General features: G+C 41.6%; 1 protein-coding gene and 1 long non-coding RNA gene across 5 annotated transcripts; one reads left to right on the forward strand and one right to left on the reverse strand.

The window, feature by feature from the left end:
- Positions 1 to 545: 545 nt before the first annotated feature.
- On the forward strand, positions 546 to 16,533 carry Thg1l (tRNA-histidine guanylyltransferase 1 like). Of its 4 annotated transcripts, XM_020179208.2 has the most exons (7): positions 9,061 to 9,291; positions 10,113 to 10,289; positions 11,411 to 11,580; positions 12,473 to 12,561; positions 13,697 to 13,804; positions 15,013 to 15,208; positions 16,466 to 16,533. In XM_020179208.2, exons 1-6 carry the CDS (start codon positions 9,101 to 9,103, stop codon positions 15,172 to 15,174), a joined length of 897 nt encoding a protein of 298 aa, XP_020034797.1. In that variant the 5' UTR covers positions 9,061 to 9,100; the 3' UTR covers positions 15,175 to 15,208; positions 16,466 to 16,533. The 4 variants fall into 4 exon arrangements, with proteins under 4 accessions (XP_073913745.1, XP_020034797.1, XP_073913744.1 ...); XM_074057644.1 differs by lacking the exon at positions 9,061 to 9,291 and adding an exon at positions 546 to 597 and having other exon boundaries at positions 15,013 to 16,533; XM_074057643.1 differs by having other exon boundaries at positions 15,013 to 16,533.
- On the reverse strand, positions 944 to 2,074 carry LOC141417993 (uncharacterized). The gene is made up of 2 exons (XR_012442609.1): positions 1,539 to 2,074; positions 944 to 1,153 (listed from the first exon to the last, which is right to left on the reverse strand). It is a non-coding gene; the product is annotated as an uncharacterized lncRNA (long non-coding RNA).
- Positions 16,534 to 17,531: the final 998 nt, after the last annotated feature.

A 17,531-nucleotide genomic window follows, 5' to 3' on the forward strand; every position in this document is an offset into this window, starting at 1 on the left:
CCCTAGCAACCACCATTCCACTTCCTGTCTCTATGCCTTTGACTACCCCAGGTACCTCATATGAGTGCAATCATACACTATTTGTGTTTTTTGGACTGGCTTGCTTCATGTGGCATAACGTCCTCAAGGTTCATTCGTTGTAGCATTATATCCTATTGTATGGACGTACCACATTTTGTCCATTCACCCATCTGTGGACATGTGGGCCCCTTCATTTTTGCTATGAACACAGGTGCACAAATATTTCTTCAAGATCTGTTTTCAATTCTTTTGAGAATAGCTGAATCATAGGGTAATTCTGTGTTTCATTTTTTAAATTGCACCTTGGAACGGCTATCGTGTTTTCCATAGCACCATTTAACATTCTCTGTATGCAGAATCTTACAAGACAGTTTTATGAGTCTCAAAAGCAACTTAGGACTTACTTTTCCCCTTTGCCAGCATTCTTCCAGAGGTTCTTGTGGAGCTTTCTCTGTGGGACCTCTATCACACTTAGCATTTTTTATTCCAGTAGAGTTGTCTTTTCTTTCCCATTTGTCAGCACCGTGAGGAGAGGTAGGATTTAACTTGAATTCATCTCTGAAGCCAGTGGCCTGGGTAAGTCTCCCAGCTCCCTAGTTGTCTGTGCATAGTATCTCAGCAGGTTATTGCGTCTCTTGTAGGTAACTGATAAACATGGGGAATAAGGCCTTTCAACGGGAGGATGGGGAATGCACCTAGATTATGTATCTTTACTTATTTATTCCTATTTAGGTTTCTTTTTTAAATTGTTGTGTGATAATGTATCTTGAATACTTGACACACCCCAGGGACATGGCAGATGCTAGAAGTACAGACCTTTAATCCCTATAAACCTGTGTTTTCTTATATGAATCTCTCTGAGGGTAAAGAGAGATGACTTATGAAAAGTTTGTGCAAGCAATGTCATCTAGCAATTTGCAAATGCTCAATAAATGGCAGTTATCTTTATTATAGCCAGCTTATTGATTCATTTTAATACAGTAGGTTCAACTATGAAATGATATTTACCTATTGTGTTTTTTAAATGCATCTTGTCAAATCATTTTGGTTCATCCTTTATCAATATTTTGGGCAGATCCCACAGTCTTTCAGTCATTTTAATGATTTGAATCTCAGCTGCTGCAATCCAAATCTGCAATTACAAAACTAGTTAAGCCTTATTTCTCCTCACCTTGCCCCAGCACAGGCCAGGCCATCTGCTGAAGGGCATGGAGTGGGAGCCCCAGGTCTTCTCTTTCACTCTGCTCCCATTTTGCAGCAGAGTACGGAGGTGGGAGAGATGGTCTGGTCCTGAAATCCTCTCACCACTGTGCTCAAGGCTTAATTCCTCACAAAGGCTGGCCTGGGGTGCCTCAGCCTGATGCTAGGAAGTGCTCTCTCTTCCTGCTTTGGCCTGATGCATGGTTGTCCTGAAGCCATCTTAGCACCACCCTGGTCCTCCCTTGTTGCTCAGGTTCCTTGGACAGAAGCAGCCAAAGCTCCTATCAGCTCTCTCCCAGAAAGCTGGCTTTACTTACCTAGTGACCTCACAGAGAATGCTAACAAGGTCCTGCCTCTCCATCTTGTCTCTGAGCTCCTTCTTAGGGGACCTTTCCCAGGCCCCAAAGGCTGAGAGGGACTGCAGTGAGGGAACTCCCTCCTCTCCTCAGGCACACCACATCTTATCTATTGACCCAGCTGCTCCAGAGACCTCCAAGTATGACACAGTTACTAGTCTCTACCTTCACAAATGCCTCACAAACTCAGGGAGGATGGGGGAAATGACGCCTGTCAGAATCTACTCGTTACTGTCCTACAGAGCTGCACCAGGAAAACTCAGGCCCCCAGTTTCCCAGGCTCTATTTGAGAAGTAAAGACCAGTCCTCCCTTTCAGCCTGCCCTAGGAGCCTCCGCACCAATTGCTTTGCACTGGGGGACAATGGGGCAGTCATTGATGGAGGGAAGTATAGACAAGGAGTAAGGTTTTACCAGAAATTCCTAATCCACCTTCTAGGCCCCTCCTTTCCCTCTATAGACTGGCAGTGTAGGGAGACAGCAAGGTTGTTGAGATGACTCCAGGTAACTTTCTTTAGAAAACCGATTTTTTTTTTTTTTTGGCAGCACTGGGGTTTGAGCACAGGGCCTCATTCTTACAGGAAGGTGTTCTTACTGCTTGAGCCACTCTGCCAGCACTAAAAAATCCTCTTGTTGGAGTTGCCCTAGTGCTCACCTAAAAGAACTACACTTACTGCATCCCTTGCAGATAAAACCAAAATTATATAAGCAGAATTTGTGCAGTTTTAGTAAGAATCCCACAAAGGGAGAGGATTCAGCTGGGAGATAGGTCCTTTTACTCTCTTCCCCTTCCTTCTTCCTGCCTGGAATATAGATGTAATGGCTGGAGCTCCAGCTATCAAAGCTAGAACCCACATACCAAATCTGGAGGACCCAACCTCAAAGAGCAGTGTGCAGAATAAATGAGCTAGTCTACAGTATGCGGCTAGTACAGAGCCAAGCACTGAGCAGGTGCTTAACCAATGGCAGCTGATATCAACTGCGTAATCCAGGGGAGACATCGGAGAGCTCTGCTTTGGCTTTGGATCTGCCCCTGCTCACCAACACTTTAGAGGTCATTAGAAGGGGAAGGACTCTAATGCCACACCCAGTTCTGCCTCTGCCTTCTTACCTGATTGAACGAGCCTGCTAAAGTGAAGCTCTTCCTTTGCCTTGGCAGAATGGGGGTGGGAGGAGACTGACCTACCACAAGATGAGCATTTTACTGCAATTTCATTTATTTTAATATTTACCTTCTAGTTTTGGCATGTGACACTGATTTTCCATTTATAGTAATGACATAAGATTTCGTTTTTAAGTAAAGTTACGCAAGCATAAAAAGTAAATTGAGCCAGACATTGGTGGCTCACGCCTGTAATCCTAGCTACTTGGGAGGCTGAGATCAGGAGAATCAAGGTTCAAGGCCAGCCTGGGCAAGTAGTTTGAGAGACCCCCCATCTCCAAAATAATCAGAGTAAAATGTATTGGATGTGCGTCTCAAGCATTAGAGCCCCTACTTTGCAAGTGTGAAGCCCTGAGTTCAAACCTAGTCCCACCAAAACAAAAAAAGTAAGTTGAAAAAGTGGGTAAGAGACTTGAACAAGTTCTTCATAGTAAAAGATATCCAAGTGAAGTGGCCAATAAGAACAAGAAAATATGTTAGACATTATCATCCTCCTAGAAAAGTATACCACAAACCATTTACTGTACACAGGCTTCAGTGAATGATGTAGCACAATTTCTGAAAAGTCTAGTAATATCAATTGTTGGTGAGGATACAGCAAGAGGAACATGCCTACAGGGCTGCTGGGAAGGTAAACTGGGTAAAAAACATTTGAAAAAAAACATGAGACTATCTATTAAATCTGAACAGATGCCTTCCCATGACCCAGAAATTCTAGCCAGCAATGTCAATAGAAATTCAGGCACACGTACAATACACATGACCAGGGTGTTCATAGCAGTCTTATTTGTAATCACCCCACACTGGAAACAACTGGACTTCTATTCGGCAAGGTAATGGGTGTACTGTGGTTCAGCCAGCTGCTGGAGTAGAATATGGAAATGAAGACCAGTGAGCTGCAGTTACACAGTACAGCCTGACTGTCACAAATGTAATGTTAATCTAAAGAAATGCCAAAGAATTCACACCGCAAGATTCTACTTCTATAAAGTTTATAAATGATCATGACTTAATTATAGATGTTAAAAAGTCTATTAATGGCTGAAGGTGTGGCTTAAGTGGTAGAATCCCAGCCTAGCAAGGCCCTGAGTTCAAATCCTGGTACCATGAAAAAAACCAGCCCATTGTCTCTGGAAAGGCGGGCAGGGTAATAACTGAGGTTTCTAGGGAAATGTTCTTGCTCAACTGAACAGTGGTCAGCCACGCCTTGTGCACTTTTCTGTACATATTTTTTCATTAAAAAAAGATTTAAAAGGATGGGCGTTAACAGGTAGTAGTCTGTTTTCTAGTGCTATAACGAAATACCTGTACTTTATAAAGAAAAGAGGTTTAAGGCAGGCACCCGTGGCTCATGCCTATAATCCCAGCTATTTGGAAGATTGAGATTAGGAGGATTGTGGTTCAAGGCCAGGCTGGGCAAATAGTTCATGAGACACCCCCCCATCTCCAAAATAACCAGAGGAAAATGGACTGGAGGTATGGCTCAAGAGGTAGAGCATCTGATTTGCAAGCACGAAGCTCTGAGTTAAAACTCCAGCCCCTCCCCCCCACAACAAAAAGAGAGGAAAAAAAATAAAAGAGGTTTATTTAGCTCCCAGTGCTGGAAGTTCAAGAGCATGATGCCAGTTCCAACCATGTCCAAACCACAGCCGTGAGTCTGACAAGGTTCGTACTGACTGTGTGTAAGTAAACTGGACACGCACACTCACAATTCCAGGACTCAGGCAGGTGCTAGACGATTAGCACACACAGAAATTTCCACAGAGCTGGTGAATGAAACAGTGTAAGCGAGCAAGCTGTGCAGTTAAAATGTCTGGGTGAGAACCCATGATCCACCAGCTCTGGCTCTGTGACCTTGAGCAAGTCACTCAACCTCTGTCCACTCAGTTTCCTCATTTGCAAAATGTAATGACAGTGGCATTGTATCCACGCTTCTCCCCGAGCTTCTGGTGATGGAGAACAGCCCATCTCCAGTCTCAGCCTCCCCTGTCCATGTGCATGCTTTCTTGTAAGGAAACCGGTCATACTGGATTAAGACCCTTTCTGATAACCCTTTCCTAATTAATTATATCTGCAAGGTCCCTACTCCCAATACAGTTACATCCACAGGTGTGTGTTAGGACTTCAACATACTTTAAAGGGAAGGGGACACAATTCAACCTACAATGCAGAAAAGCTGAAAAGATAATTCAATGATATCTCTCTAACCACCACGAGATTCAGTCATTGTTAACATTTTGCCACGGTTGCTTTTTTCTGTCAGTCTCTTTGTTCTGTACTGAAGACTCCAAATATTGATACATAACCACATTCCCAGTATCATGCTTGTGAAATTAACAGTGATTCCTTACTAGAAATTCAAACATTTACAGTAGACAGTACTATTGTTCAGCGTTTATTTCCCCTTGTGTGCAAGGGATAGTATACCCTGCTTTATAGCTTTTGTACTTGTCCATACTGTTTTAGTAAATATGATGTGAGCAGCAAGACACACTACACAGTACAGAAGCTTTGCAGATCATTTCCTGGACTTTAGAATAAGAAGATGTCAAGGTCAAAATAAATAAATATATAAAATAAAACCAGTGATTCAAGCAAGCAATAAACTTTTTCTTATAAATCACTAAAAACTGCTCATATGTAATTGCAGATTTTTCCCAGGGAACTTAAAGCTGTGTTTAATGTTTTTAGGCCAAACTGAGTTAATATATGTGTGCTGATTTTGATTTTTATGTCTTTTAAATCCCTTTTATTCTGGAACAGTCCCCCACTTACTTTCCCCCTCCCCTCCTCACTCCTTGTCCTCTTTTTTCCTTTCATTCTTGATGACACTGACCATTTGAAGAAGCCAAGTCAGTAATCTTACAGAGTGTCTCATAGGTGAATTTGTCTGGTTATGCTCTCTTGGTGTATTTTAAACCGTTCTCTTTCAGTCAGAACTCTCTGGCTGCACATCAATACCACCGTGGGAACTTTGACTGAAATACAGTAATGGAGTGCAGACATTCCCTTCTCTTTGCTTTCTGGCCACCATGAGATAAGCTGCTCCATTCTTCAATGCCCTTCCCACCATGATGAACTGAAACTTTTAAAACTAAGCCAAAATTAATCTTTCTTCCAGCCTTGTACTGGTGGCTCAGTCCTGTAATCCTAGCTACTTAGGAGGCAGAGATTAGAAGGATCATGGCTCAAAGCCAGCCTGGGCAAATAGTACCTGAGATCCTATCTCAAAAAAAACCCATCACAAAAAACAGCTGGCAGAGTGGCTTAAGGCCCTGAGTTCAAACCAAAAAAAAAAAAAAAAATCTTTCTTCCTTTAAGTTTTTATGTCAGGTATTTCACCACAGCAACAAAGTTTGATTAACAGAACTGGGGATCATCATGTTAAGTGAAATAAGCCAGACTCAGAAAGACAAGTATCATATGTTTTCTCTCATATGTGGAATCTAGGGAAAAAAATGCAGGAAAAAAGAGGTGAAAGTAGAAGGGAGACCATTAGGGAAACGGGAAGAGCATCATGGGGAAAGAGGGAGGGGAAGGGGTGAGTAAATATGATCAAAGTATGTTATAAGCATGTATAAAAATGTCACAACAGAACCCATTACTTTGAACAATTCCTACACACTAGTGTTTATAAAAGAAAGAAAGCCCAGCTCTGGGAGTAGTCTGAACTCTAGAAACTCCTACCTGGAACTCTGCGTAGTTTGTGCACAAACTGGGGGAGAAAAGGCAGCTTAAGTGCATCTCACAAAAGAACAGAAAACCAAAACAACAACTAAAACCACTAAAGATTGATTATATAAATGAATGGACAGAGAGTGGGAGTTTCTGAAGCAATAATTATTATAGATTGGAATATAAATTGGCACAAAGATTATATGGGGTGTATCTACCCTGTAAATATGCTATTTTATTTCTGTACATAGTGGCAATTCCATCCATAGGGTATACTCTGCCAAGGTCTCAGAAATCAGTTTACTGGCTGTGAGCAAATGCATTTTTAAGTTTTTCTCTTTAGAAAATAAATAAAATGAATACACTAAAGCCTAAATCATACCTGCAAAGGTTCTGATTTAATTGGCCTGGATGCATGCCAAGAGTTGGGAATTTTAAATGTCCCCTCAGTTGATTTTAATATGTGAGGAGGTTGTGACTCATTGACTTAATGGTTGAATTGATTTTAACTCATGGTGGTGTGTTCATTGTGGTGCACCACATCAAGAGCTCCGTAGAGGTAGGCTATATTACTATTAGTGATATTAACTTTGATAACTAATTTAAGGTAGTGACAGTGAGAGCTCTTGTTTGTAATGGTATGTTTTTTCTTTGTAATTAGCAAATAATCAGCAGAATAATACGACAACATTTGAAGAATATCCTGTTTCCCATAAATCTTATAATGGTTTTAGCATCCATTAGTGATCCTTTTTGAATCAATTATTCCATAGATGTTGGGAGAAAGTTGATTTTCTAACTCCACCATTCTTCATTTTAAATTAGCCAGCATTTTTTTTTTGTAAATAGCTTCCCCTCATCAGCTGGAGTTGAATTATAGTTCCACATAAAAAGCAAGGCAAATGCCCTTTTCCCTTTAATAACCAATTTTCAGAGTAATAATTATTTCCAATTACAGCAAATGAGTTTTCCTTTCCCCAAGTATTATTATGGAGTTGTGGATTTTTACTTATTCAATGTATTATAATCAATTATAGTTACTCTTATTGATGCTCAAATTATCTTCAATTTGGCCTTCAAGCTGGTTCATCTTTTTGGTATGCTCTCATTACTCCTTGAGCATTTCCTTCCTTTCTGGCACAAAATGATCTCCCAGGCTCACCTTGAGTTCTCTGTGACACAACGTCAAGCCAGCCATTTCTCCAAGGAGTTTATTCTCATGAGGACTGGTAGTTAGAAATCAAGAACTGGCTGGGCCAGCACATGTGTAATCCCAGCACTCAGGAGGCTGAGGCAAAGAGGGTCTTGAGTTCAAGGTCAGTATGAGCTATACAGTGAGACAATTTAAAGAAAAGAAAAAACTAACAAAGGGAAGAAAGGAAGGAAGGATCAAGAACTGGATGCTTATTACATTTAGGGTGTCATTTCATCTCTGCTCAATGGGCAAAGCTGGGAAACACATTTTTAAAAATCATGAGGTTATATTGGGAAGTAGTATTTTGAAATGCACCTAATAGCCAGTGACAGTGGAGTGTACCTGTCATCCCACCTACTGGGGAGGATGACACAGGAGAATCACCTGGGCCCAGGAATTACAGATTACCTACTGAACCTACTGGTTCCTAGGGGAGGTAGGATTTGATTGTCTCCTGACCAGCTTGGACACAAGTAAAAGGCAAGGAATGATAATTTACAGAAAACTGATTTCAACAGAAAGGAAAGAGAGTATGTTGTGGGTTTATGTCCTACTTCTAACCCACACTGACATCACAGAAACTTTGTTCTCTTTAAATCTCAGATTTCCCCCTTTGTCAAGTGGAGGTACCAATTCCTTCCGATTCCTAGCTACTTTGTGATACTGTTAGGGTGATGCACACACATACGCACAGCTGGAATAGAGTTTTGAATCCCGGGGTGAATATGCCTGAAACTGGTAACAGTAGTTGCCTGAAGCACTTGAAATTACCAGTAAGAGACTTTCCACCACATACACTTGTACATTGTTTGAGGATCTTTTTTGAGGAAAACAACCAATGTAAGCAGATAATGAATTAAAGGAGGTTCACAAAATCATAAAACATCACATCACTATGCAGGTCGCATTGCTCTTAATATATACCAGCAAAACCTCAAACATTGGGTCGTGCCTATTTACGAACATTAACTCAGAAAAGTTGAGTAAGGTAATTTAGTACACCCATATGTTGGCATATTAAAAGTATTTTTCTTTTAAAAGCCACTCTTTGGAATAATCGATGGCCCTGGAAAATAACCAGGCCCTGTGTAAAAATCATAAAGACTGTGTGGGTGAAGGATTTCTATTTCATGTGTTCTTGGGTTAAACTTACAGAGAAGACTGGAACGACCCACCCACAATGCCTTGAGGGGTGGGGCTATAAAGTTAATTCACATATTCCACGTGTTCTACGATGAACGAATGCTGCTTAGAAAGGGCAAAAAAACCCCAAGTATTCTTTCAAACTTGGCCATCAAAGAGTACTTTTAAGACTTCGTAAAGCGCTCTGTCGCAGGTCTGGAGAAGAAAGGAGAGAGCAGGGCACTGGGAAGGGAAGAGCGGGTTCCGCCCCAGGCCAGCGAGCTGACGACCTCCACGGAGGCTAGAGCGGCCACAAGGAGCAACAGCAACTTCCGGGGCGGGGCTCCGAGGCCTCGCCCTTCGTGTGGGGCATGTGGGCTGCCCGCACCGCAAAGGTTCACCGTTGCTTGGCCGCTGCTTCCGTCAATCTGGGACGGGGCTCGAGATTGGGGGTGACCATGGCAAAAAGCAAGTTTGAGTACGTGCGGGACTTCGAGGCTGACGACACCTGCCTACCTCACTGCTGGGTGGTGGTGCGGCTGGACGGCCGGAATTTTCACCGGTGAGCTAGCTCGGCGCGGGACGGCGTGGGGAGACAGCACTTCCGGGGAGTTTGCGGCGCCGGGGCTTATGGTTACCGGGGTAACGCGGCAGCCAATGTGCGCTCCGCATTGAGCGTCCCCTGGCCTGCTGGCTATATCTGGGCTTGCTTCTCAACTGGTCAGAGTCGTTAAAAGGGGCAAAGTACTCCCGAGTTAGGAACTGGCTTGGGGTGCTCGAGTTAAGTGAGCAGAAATAACCTAGCAGGAACCCGATGGAAAAAAACTTAAGACTTAGGCCCTTCAGCCAACTGCCCGGCTATTCTGTTAGATATTTTTGAGTGCTGCCTATTCACAGGCCTGTGTAGGCCTGGCTGTGGGCACTAGTTTACAGTATGCCATGTATCATGATCAGTAATAGGGCACATGGACTGCATTGGAGGAGGAGACAGGAAAAGAAGAGGGGGGAAATGTAACAACAATGGGAATTTAATGTTTAAAAAAAGCTACCTTGTTAATAATGACCATTGTAATTAATATTTTTAGAGCACTTAATGGGAGGCAGGCATAGTTACACTTTTATCTTCCCCGATCGTCAGGACAACTCAATGAGGTAAATCCATTATTCTCCCATATTGCAGAGAAGGGACTTGAAGCTTACAAATTATGTCCCTGTCCCTCTGTTGGGCACAGCAATGAAATCTAGTCTTAAGAAAACAGGTTACATTGTAGCTAGTTGCACTGATAGAATACCTTTCTCTTTGAACTGCCTTTGTGGCCTGTGGTGTCAGTGACAAACTGTCTTTCATCTGTGCCTTCTCCCTCTTGTCTTTCCTCTGTGAAGGTTTGCTGAGAAGCACAATTTTGCAAAACCTAATGACAGCCGAGCTCTTCACCTGATGACCAAGTGTGCCCAAACAGTAATGGGAGAACTGGAGGATATCGTGATTGCATATGGACAGAGTGACGAATACAGCTTTGTGTTCAAGCGGAAGAGCAACTGGTTTAAAAGAAGAGCCAGGTAGTCCCTTGTCCTGCCACCTTTCTTCAGAGTATTCCCTCCCAGCATCTGCTTTTCTCTTTATCTTGGCTACAGCCAAGATCTTACAGACTACAGTTGATACGTGCAGTATTGTCTTTCTTTTTTTTTTTCAGTACTGGGGCTTGAACTCAGGGCCTACACCTTGAGCCACTCCACCAGCCCTTTTACATGATGGGTTTTTTTCAAGATAGGGTCTCACATCCTGTTTGCCTGGGCTGGCTTTGAACCTCAATCCTCCTGAGCTCTGCCTCCTGAGTAGCTAGGATTATAGGCATGAGGCACTGCCTATATACTTTCAATTGCAGAGTGTATGTGTGTGTCCTGTTTAGACTGCTGTCCTCCTCTCTGAGACCTGAGTATTTATACACTTTCTTTTTCTTTCCCCTCCATGCCCTATCAGCTTAGTTTCTAGACTGCCCTGGCTCTGAGCATTTAAACTAAGGCCAAAGCTTATGCCTATCATCCCAGTGCTCAAGAGGCTGATACAGGAGGATATCACGTTCTAGGTCAGCCTGGACTACATAAGACTCTGTCTCAAAGAAACAAAACAACAAACAAACAAAACCACTCGAAACAGAGACCATAAAAATGTAATATTAATGATTCATAGGTTGCTTTTAGCCAGCGTCAGTCTGCAACACACGTCTTGCAGTATTATCTAACCTTTCAACTGAGGAGGATTTCAGTATAAAATAGACAAATCTAATACTTAATTTGGCAGTATTGTGAAATTTTTACAGGAAATAAATCAAATAGCAAATTGGTATGTTTTTAAAACAAGGGTTCCCTTCCAAAACTCGAAACTACCAAAAAGGAAAACAAAAACATAAATTTGAACCATAAATTTACATCACATCTTACAGAGAATAACTGGGTGTAAATAAATAACTTAGTAGGTCTGGAAAGAGAGGCAGGCTACATTTAAAATATGTAACTGAAATAGTATAATAGTTTTTCTTAGCCAAACATATTTTATCTCTTGTCTGGCTCGGCAGTTTGTGTAATCTCTCTTTTGCACCCACAGGTCCTATCATGGTGTTGAATTAATACCGTACATTCTCTCTTTTCTTGCTCCTTCCAACGTGTCTTACATCCACAAGTAAGTTCATGACTCTCGTGGCTTCCCAGTTCGCCTCCAGCTATGTGTTTTATTGGCGAGATTTCTTTGAGGACCAGCCCCTTCTGTATCCCCCAGGCTTTGATGGAAGAGTTGTGGTGTATCCTAGCAACCAGACCTTAAAGGACTACCTCAGCTGGAGGCAAGCAGATTGTAAGTGGCACAAGATACAGATATAGTTAAACCACCAATTCTGTGCATTCTTTAATGTGTCAATTTGTTACAGGTTTGGCTCACATGTATTTTGTTTGAAATGTAGTATTTTTAAAAAATTATTTTTGAGACAGGGTCTTGCTTTGTATCTCAGGCTGGGCTAGAAGTCAGATTCTTCCTGTCTCAGTCTCCTGAATGCTGGGTTTATGAGTGTGCCACCATGCCGAGTTCACAAAAGAATTTTTAATTCATTAAAAATAATTTGAAAAATTGGAAGATTTCATATAAAAACTTATCTGTGGTTTGTTTTTTGAAATCAGGATATGAGGCAGTACTGGGTCTGCATTGCCACTTAGACTCAGACATAGCCTTTACAGGGCAGCCGCCTACTCTGACGCACATGCATATGAGGCAATGTGCCACACAGTCTCTGCCATTCCCTTCTGTTCCATCAGGATCACCTGCTGTTTTACACATTTATCTTCATTCCAACTTCAATGGGTATTTGAGTTGTGACCCAGGGCTTATGTGACTGTGATAATGTTTGTGAGACTTTTAACTCATTTGGTATATTTTGGTTTCACCAGAAGAACTGGAGAAGAGATTGAACTAACACAAGTAACTTTGAATGTATTCCTAAGATTCACACATAGCTGAACAGATTTATGTAAGGCATTACTGAAATGAACAAACAGAGCCATTTGCAGGAAATAAGCTCTTTCTGCCTTACTCTTCTTCTCTTTTTCCCTGATAGGACTTTGGGCTAATTGGTAATGTCTCTGAGATCTCTTTACTTGAAAGTGGAAGGGGCAGGGCTGAAGTATTTCTAGAAGTATAAATGTTGAAAAGAAATTCTGCATATATAAACACTATTATTTTGTTCTCCTCACAGGTCACATCAATAATCTTTATAATACAGTTTTTTGGGCACTTATACAACAGTCTGGACTAACACCAGTACAAGCCCAAGAGCGATTACAGGTATAAATGTCTTACCACAGAAGTGCTTAGCTGGGGACAGTTTGGGACAGTCTCTCCTGTAACTTTGTTTTTTAGGTTCCCTTAGATTATTCTTTAGCTCCCTTTACAGCGGTTTTGAAAGGACTTAAAAAGCATAATGGCAGGAGCTCTGTGACTTGCTTGCTATGAACACTTGAGTGGGTTGTTACTTCTCCCCAAGCCTCTATGTCCAGAGCTGAAAATGGGCAGTGACACTGGCTCTTCACTCCCACATGTTCCCACTTGGCTGACCTCTTCAGACAAGGCATGTGGTCTTGCCATTCCCACCAGGCCCCTTCCTTCCTTGCTGTGCCCTGCTGGGTACCTGTCATTTCATGGATTTAGGACCCTGTGCATGGTAAGTCCATGCTCTGGCAGTTAGATAGCCTTCCTGGAGTCATGCTTCTGTTAAATTTTATCTTCTCTGCCTCAGTTCTTTATAAGTAAAATGTAGCCCTCCTCATAGGTTTATAGTAAGAATTAAAAGGCATGTTGCATGTAAAACACATAGAAAAGCATTACTTTGTAAATGCTTACTAAATACTGGCTTTCCTTATTAGATAAAAAGTGCAACTTGTAGGATGACTGACTCTGAAATGAGGTAATGTGTTATAACAGCTCCTGAGATAATATCTTATATATGGTTGTCTTTATTAACAATAGTAATGAAGTTTTTATATAGCAACAACAAGAATACTACCAGGTATATCTAGTCTGGTTGATTCTTCTGAGAAGAATAAGACAACCTTCAACCTGGCCAATTTATACAATCTCATTAAGCTTCAGTTTTTTCATCTCTAAAGTGGAGGTGGCATGATGGTCTAGCAAGAAAAAGAAACACAGTTTATTATGTACATGCTATACACATTTACTGTTGTTCCTTCCATCTCCCTCATAATCTTAACTGGTGAAGCCAGTGTTTGCTGCTGAAGACGATTTTCTGAATGTGGACCTCTAAATATGATTTGAATTGCTTTTAATTCATTAGTAACTGTATGATGTTTGATAGAATCCTTCTGCTTCTTGGTTTGTTTCTGGAAGTTTAGACTGTGGACAGCTAGCAATAAGGGAGAAAGAGGACATGACTAACTTGTTATACTTTTTTGTATTTCTTCAGGGAACTCTTGCAGCAGACAAGAATGAGATTTTGTTTTCTCAATTCAACATCAACTATAATAATGAGCCACTGATGTACAGGAAAGGGACTGTGTTGATTTGGCAGAAGGTAATGCTGTGCGTTCAAAGAAAAATGGCGGTCAGGAGTAAAGGCCTGGGTCCCTCCCAGGCTGTCTGCCACCTGCCACCTGTGGGAAGTGTACTTTGTTTGTTTGTTTTGTGGTACTCAGTTTGAACTCAGAGTCTCACGCCTGCTTGCTAGACAGGCACTTTGCCACTTGAGCCATGCCCCTGCCCCCCACCTGCCACCTGTATTCTGATCTGACTTCTGTTGCTAACACAAACTAGATCCTTTGCAGGAGATGCTTTAGAATATTGATTTGGATGCAACTTTTGTTAGTCAGTGATCTGGAAATCTCCCAAAAGTAGATGCAGGTAGAATCACAAAATTTTAAAATTAGTGTACTTATTTTTCTATGTGATAAACTCTCCCTATATCAAATAAGCCCTTTTGAAAAGGATATAGCGAGATAAGAGGGTTTTTGTATTCACAGAACATTTTTAAAAAATATTCTCTTCCATAGTGGATAATATCATTAAATGGTCCATCTGTCCCATGACAACTATAGTATGAAGTGTTAGGAAATGTTGATTAGGGGTTTTGCCATTTTCAAAATTTCATGAGACTCCAAAGACATTCATATTTACCTTGATATTCTGTGATGTGATTTAAGTATATTTTCTTAAGTCCATAATTCTACCAGTGTTTTTTTCTCTCATCAGCTCTTAGACGTAATTAGTTCTCTTAAGTTCATATCCTTCCATGTTAAATTGGTTTTTTTCTCTCTGGGATGAATGTTTTTCCAGTATTAAAGGGTACCTTGAGACCTAGTCATTCCTCTGGCAACTTCAGCTCTTATATTAATATTTTCAAAACACATTCATTCTTTGGCACAGCATTGGATACTTCTTAATGCCAGTGGGAGAAGAGAAATATCCTTAATTTGGTATTTCTTGCTAAAAAGGAACATGAAATCCCTTCTTTGTTCCTAAGTTCACTTTTCAGTGAACTGAAAATCTTTTTAAAAGTTGTTTGTTTTGCTTTTTCCGGTTGTTTTGTGGTGCTGAGGATCAAACCCAGGGCCTCACGCATGCCAGGCAGGCATCCCCACCCTAATTGTTGAGTTCCTACATTATTGATACATAAAAATGTGACAGAAGTATATCAAATAAGAAAAGTGAACTTGCCCATCCTCCTTTTCTCTCCCAAATCTACTCTCAAGTTAATTGTGTCACCATTTTAACTTTTACCTATAGGTGGATGAAGTCTCAACAAAGGAAGTTAAGCTGCCAGCAGAAATAGAAGGGACAAAGATGAGAGTGACCCGGACCAGGGCTAAGCCTTTGCCTTTGCACTGCGACATCATTGGGGATGCTTTCTGGAAGGAACATCCAGGGATCCTAGAGGAAGACAGCTGACCCTTCGCCCTTCGATTCTGGCGTGCTTACATATGTGAGGCCCCCCCACCTTAGGAGGGGGACCCCCCTTACCTTAGGAGGGGGACCCCCCTTGCCTTAGGAAGCCCTAGCATTCCTACTGCTCAAAACACTGCCAGGAGTAATGTGACTCAGATTAGGAGGGAGCAGAGAAGGGAAGGATGGATGGGGGCGGCACATCTTGTTCTGCTTAAGCAGAATACCTTTTTGGCAATGTTAGAATATGGCTTTTTTTTTTTTTTTTTTTCAAAATCGTGGTACTATTTTTGTAAAGGAATAACTACTTCATGCCTTTCAGGATAAATCATTTTTAGATTGTGGGCTAAGGCATATTAAAAAAAAACAAAACCTGCCAGCTCTTTTCACTTATGATAGAAGAGGAGCCCAAACTTTACTCTCACCCACTCATTCTTAACTAGAGAACCCAGTGACTGAAAAACCTCACTTCTGCCACCCATGTACTTGCAGTCATCTTTGGCAGATCTGGAAATCCATGGCTAAATGCCTGCTAGATGCCTCTGCATTAAGAAATTCCATCATACACTTGGGGCCTTGTGCCTGTCTCCAAATTGGCAACGTTGGCACAACAAATGAGTTCTGGTTTGGATATCCTCATGCACACTTTCTGTGGATGGGTTTTCCGGAACTGTCAGCATGATCAGCATCACCTTGTTGGGGACACAGACTCCAAAGCCACTTACCTCTTTCTTGGGAGAGTTACACGTGAGATACATATACGTATCTGCAAGAGAAAGAAAACGTGTGACTGGATGAGTGAGGACAGAGTCTTTCAGGACTTCCTGAAAGATTCTCAAGTAGCCTCTATATAATCAGAACATTAACATCTGAATTCAGGAGCAGAGGGGGCCCAGGCATAGTGCATGCCTATAATCCTAGCACTCAGGAGGCCTGAGGCAAGAGGATTGCAAAAAAAAAAAAAGGGTGGGGGTCAACATGCCACTTGGGGGTTGTAGGTAGCAGGTATCAGATCTGGAGTTGCCAAAGCCGTTGGACTCTGAAGGTCATGGGGACAGGTGGTGTGATAACACATGCTTCCTGTTGTACTCATTTCGTATCTTAAAGGAAAAAGTTTGTCGTTATTGAGACTTAATTAAGAGACAGCCCATGTCCCAGTTCCTGGTCTTGCACTGCAGAATTTACAGCCAAAAAGAAAATGTATTTTTGAAAGAGTGACGGCTGGCCCTCGTCCTTTGCTAATTGACACCCCAACTGTCAGTGCTGTTTTTTTCCTTCCTATTCTCCCACTCCACAGGAAGAAGAGATTCAGCTCATGTTTGGTAATTGCTCAGATCTCCAAGAAAAAATAAAGATTTCAACTCCCTTGGCCTCCTTACTGGTTTCTTACACAAATACATGATCTAACTCGTGTGTGTCTTTGGGTGCCAGGGATGCACATGTCCTCACTACAGCTGAGATTCATAGACTTGTAGATACAAAAAATTTTCACTTAGTGTCAATTTGAAACTCTCTCATGAAGATTTTGGGGATCAGCAGTCTGTTTTTTAACTCCAAAGTCTTCTGACAAATGTAAACATACAGCACTTTGGACAAAAAGTCCCTCAGTATACTGAGGCTAGATGAGGGAGTAAGATAATGTAGCCTTGACTGACAGATTTAACTTGATAGTATTTTATATCAAAATAAGCATGGACAAGGAGACATTAAAGAACAAGTTTTTAAGACAACCACCTAGGGGAAATTTGTGCTTTGCATGGGTCTTGGGAGATACTAAAACCTACTGCTCGATTTTGTCATAAGCTGTGAGAGGAACACTCATTTTCTTGGATTGCTGATAGTTTGGCAGTTTTTGCAGGGGGTTTTAAACTAATACACTGGTTGTTAACACCATGGCCAAAGAAGCCAGTAGCACCATTACCTAGAAAGCATTGCTTGGTGGCTTTTATTTAATCTTTGTTATGGTCTGAATTTGTTACAATATGTGTGTATTCAAAATTGTATTATTTTCATCCTGGTCTCTAAAACACAGTATTCTTGGGCTTTTTTTGTCCAACTTAAGGGAACGAAAATAGACACAAAAGCAAACACTAAGAGTTGATACTGGTTCACATCTTGAGAGTGGCGGCCTCCATTTGACAGAAGCACCTTGGCTCTGCTGGATGAGGAGGTAACATCTGGAGGGGACTATCATTTTCATATATTGCTGAGGCTAGAAACTAACAAATGGTACGGACCCGGTCTTGTGAATCCTGGTTTCCTCCAGTTGGTTAGCCCAAGAAATCAGTCATAAAATGAATTTTGTTTGATACAGAGGTCTTTCCAGTTCTGGTGCAAACTTCATGCGTAGGGAAAGGAGGTGA

The sequence above is a fragment of the Castor canadensis genome, chromosome 16 (genome assembly GCF_047511655.1).
Source record: "Castor canadensis chromosome 16, mCasCan1.hap1v2, whole genome shotgun sequence".
Lineage (NCBI taxonomy): Eukaryota > Metazoa > Chordata > Mammalia > Rodentia > Castoridae > Castor > Castor canadensis.

What these genes read in the sequence shown, in the direction of transcription:
- Thg1l (XM_074057643.1), top strand. Translation starts at nt 9,101, where the DNA reads ATGTGGGCTGCCCGCACCGCAAAGGTTCACCGTTGCTTGGCCGCTGCT. An exon ending in CAGCTGGAGGCAAGCAGATT is followed by an intron (nt 11,581 to 12,472) that starts GTAAGTGGCACA and finishes TTCTCCTCACAG; the next exon opens with GTCACATCAATAATCTTTAT. An exon ending in CTGTGTTGATTTGGCAGAAG is followed by an intron (nt 13,805 to 15,012) that starts GTAATGCTGTGC and finishes TTTTACCTATAG; the next exon opens with GTGGATGAAGTCTCAACAAA.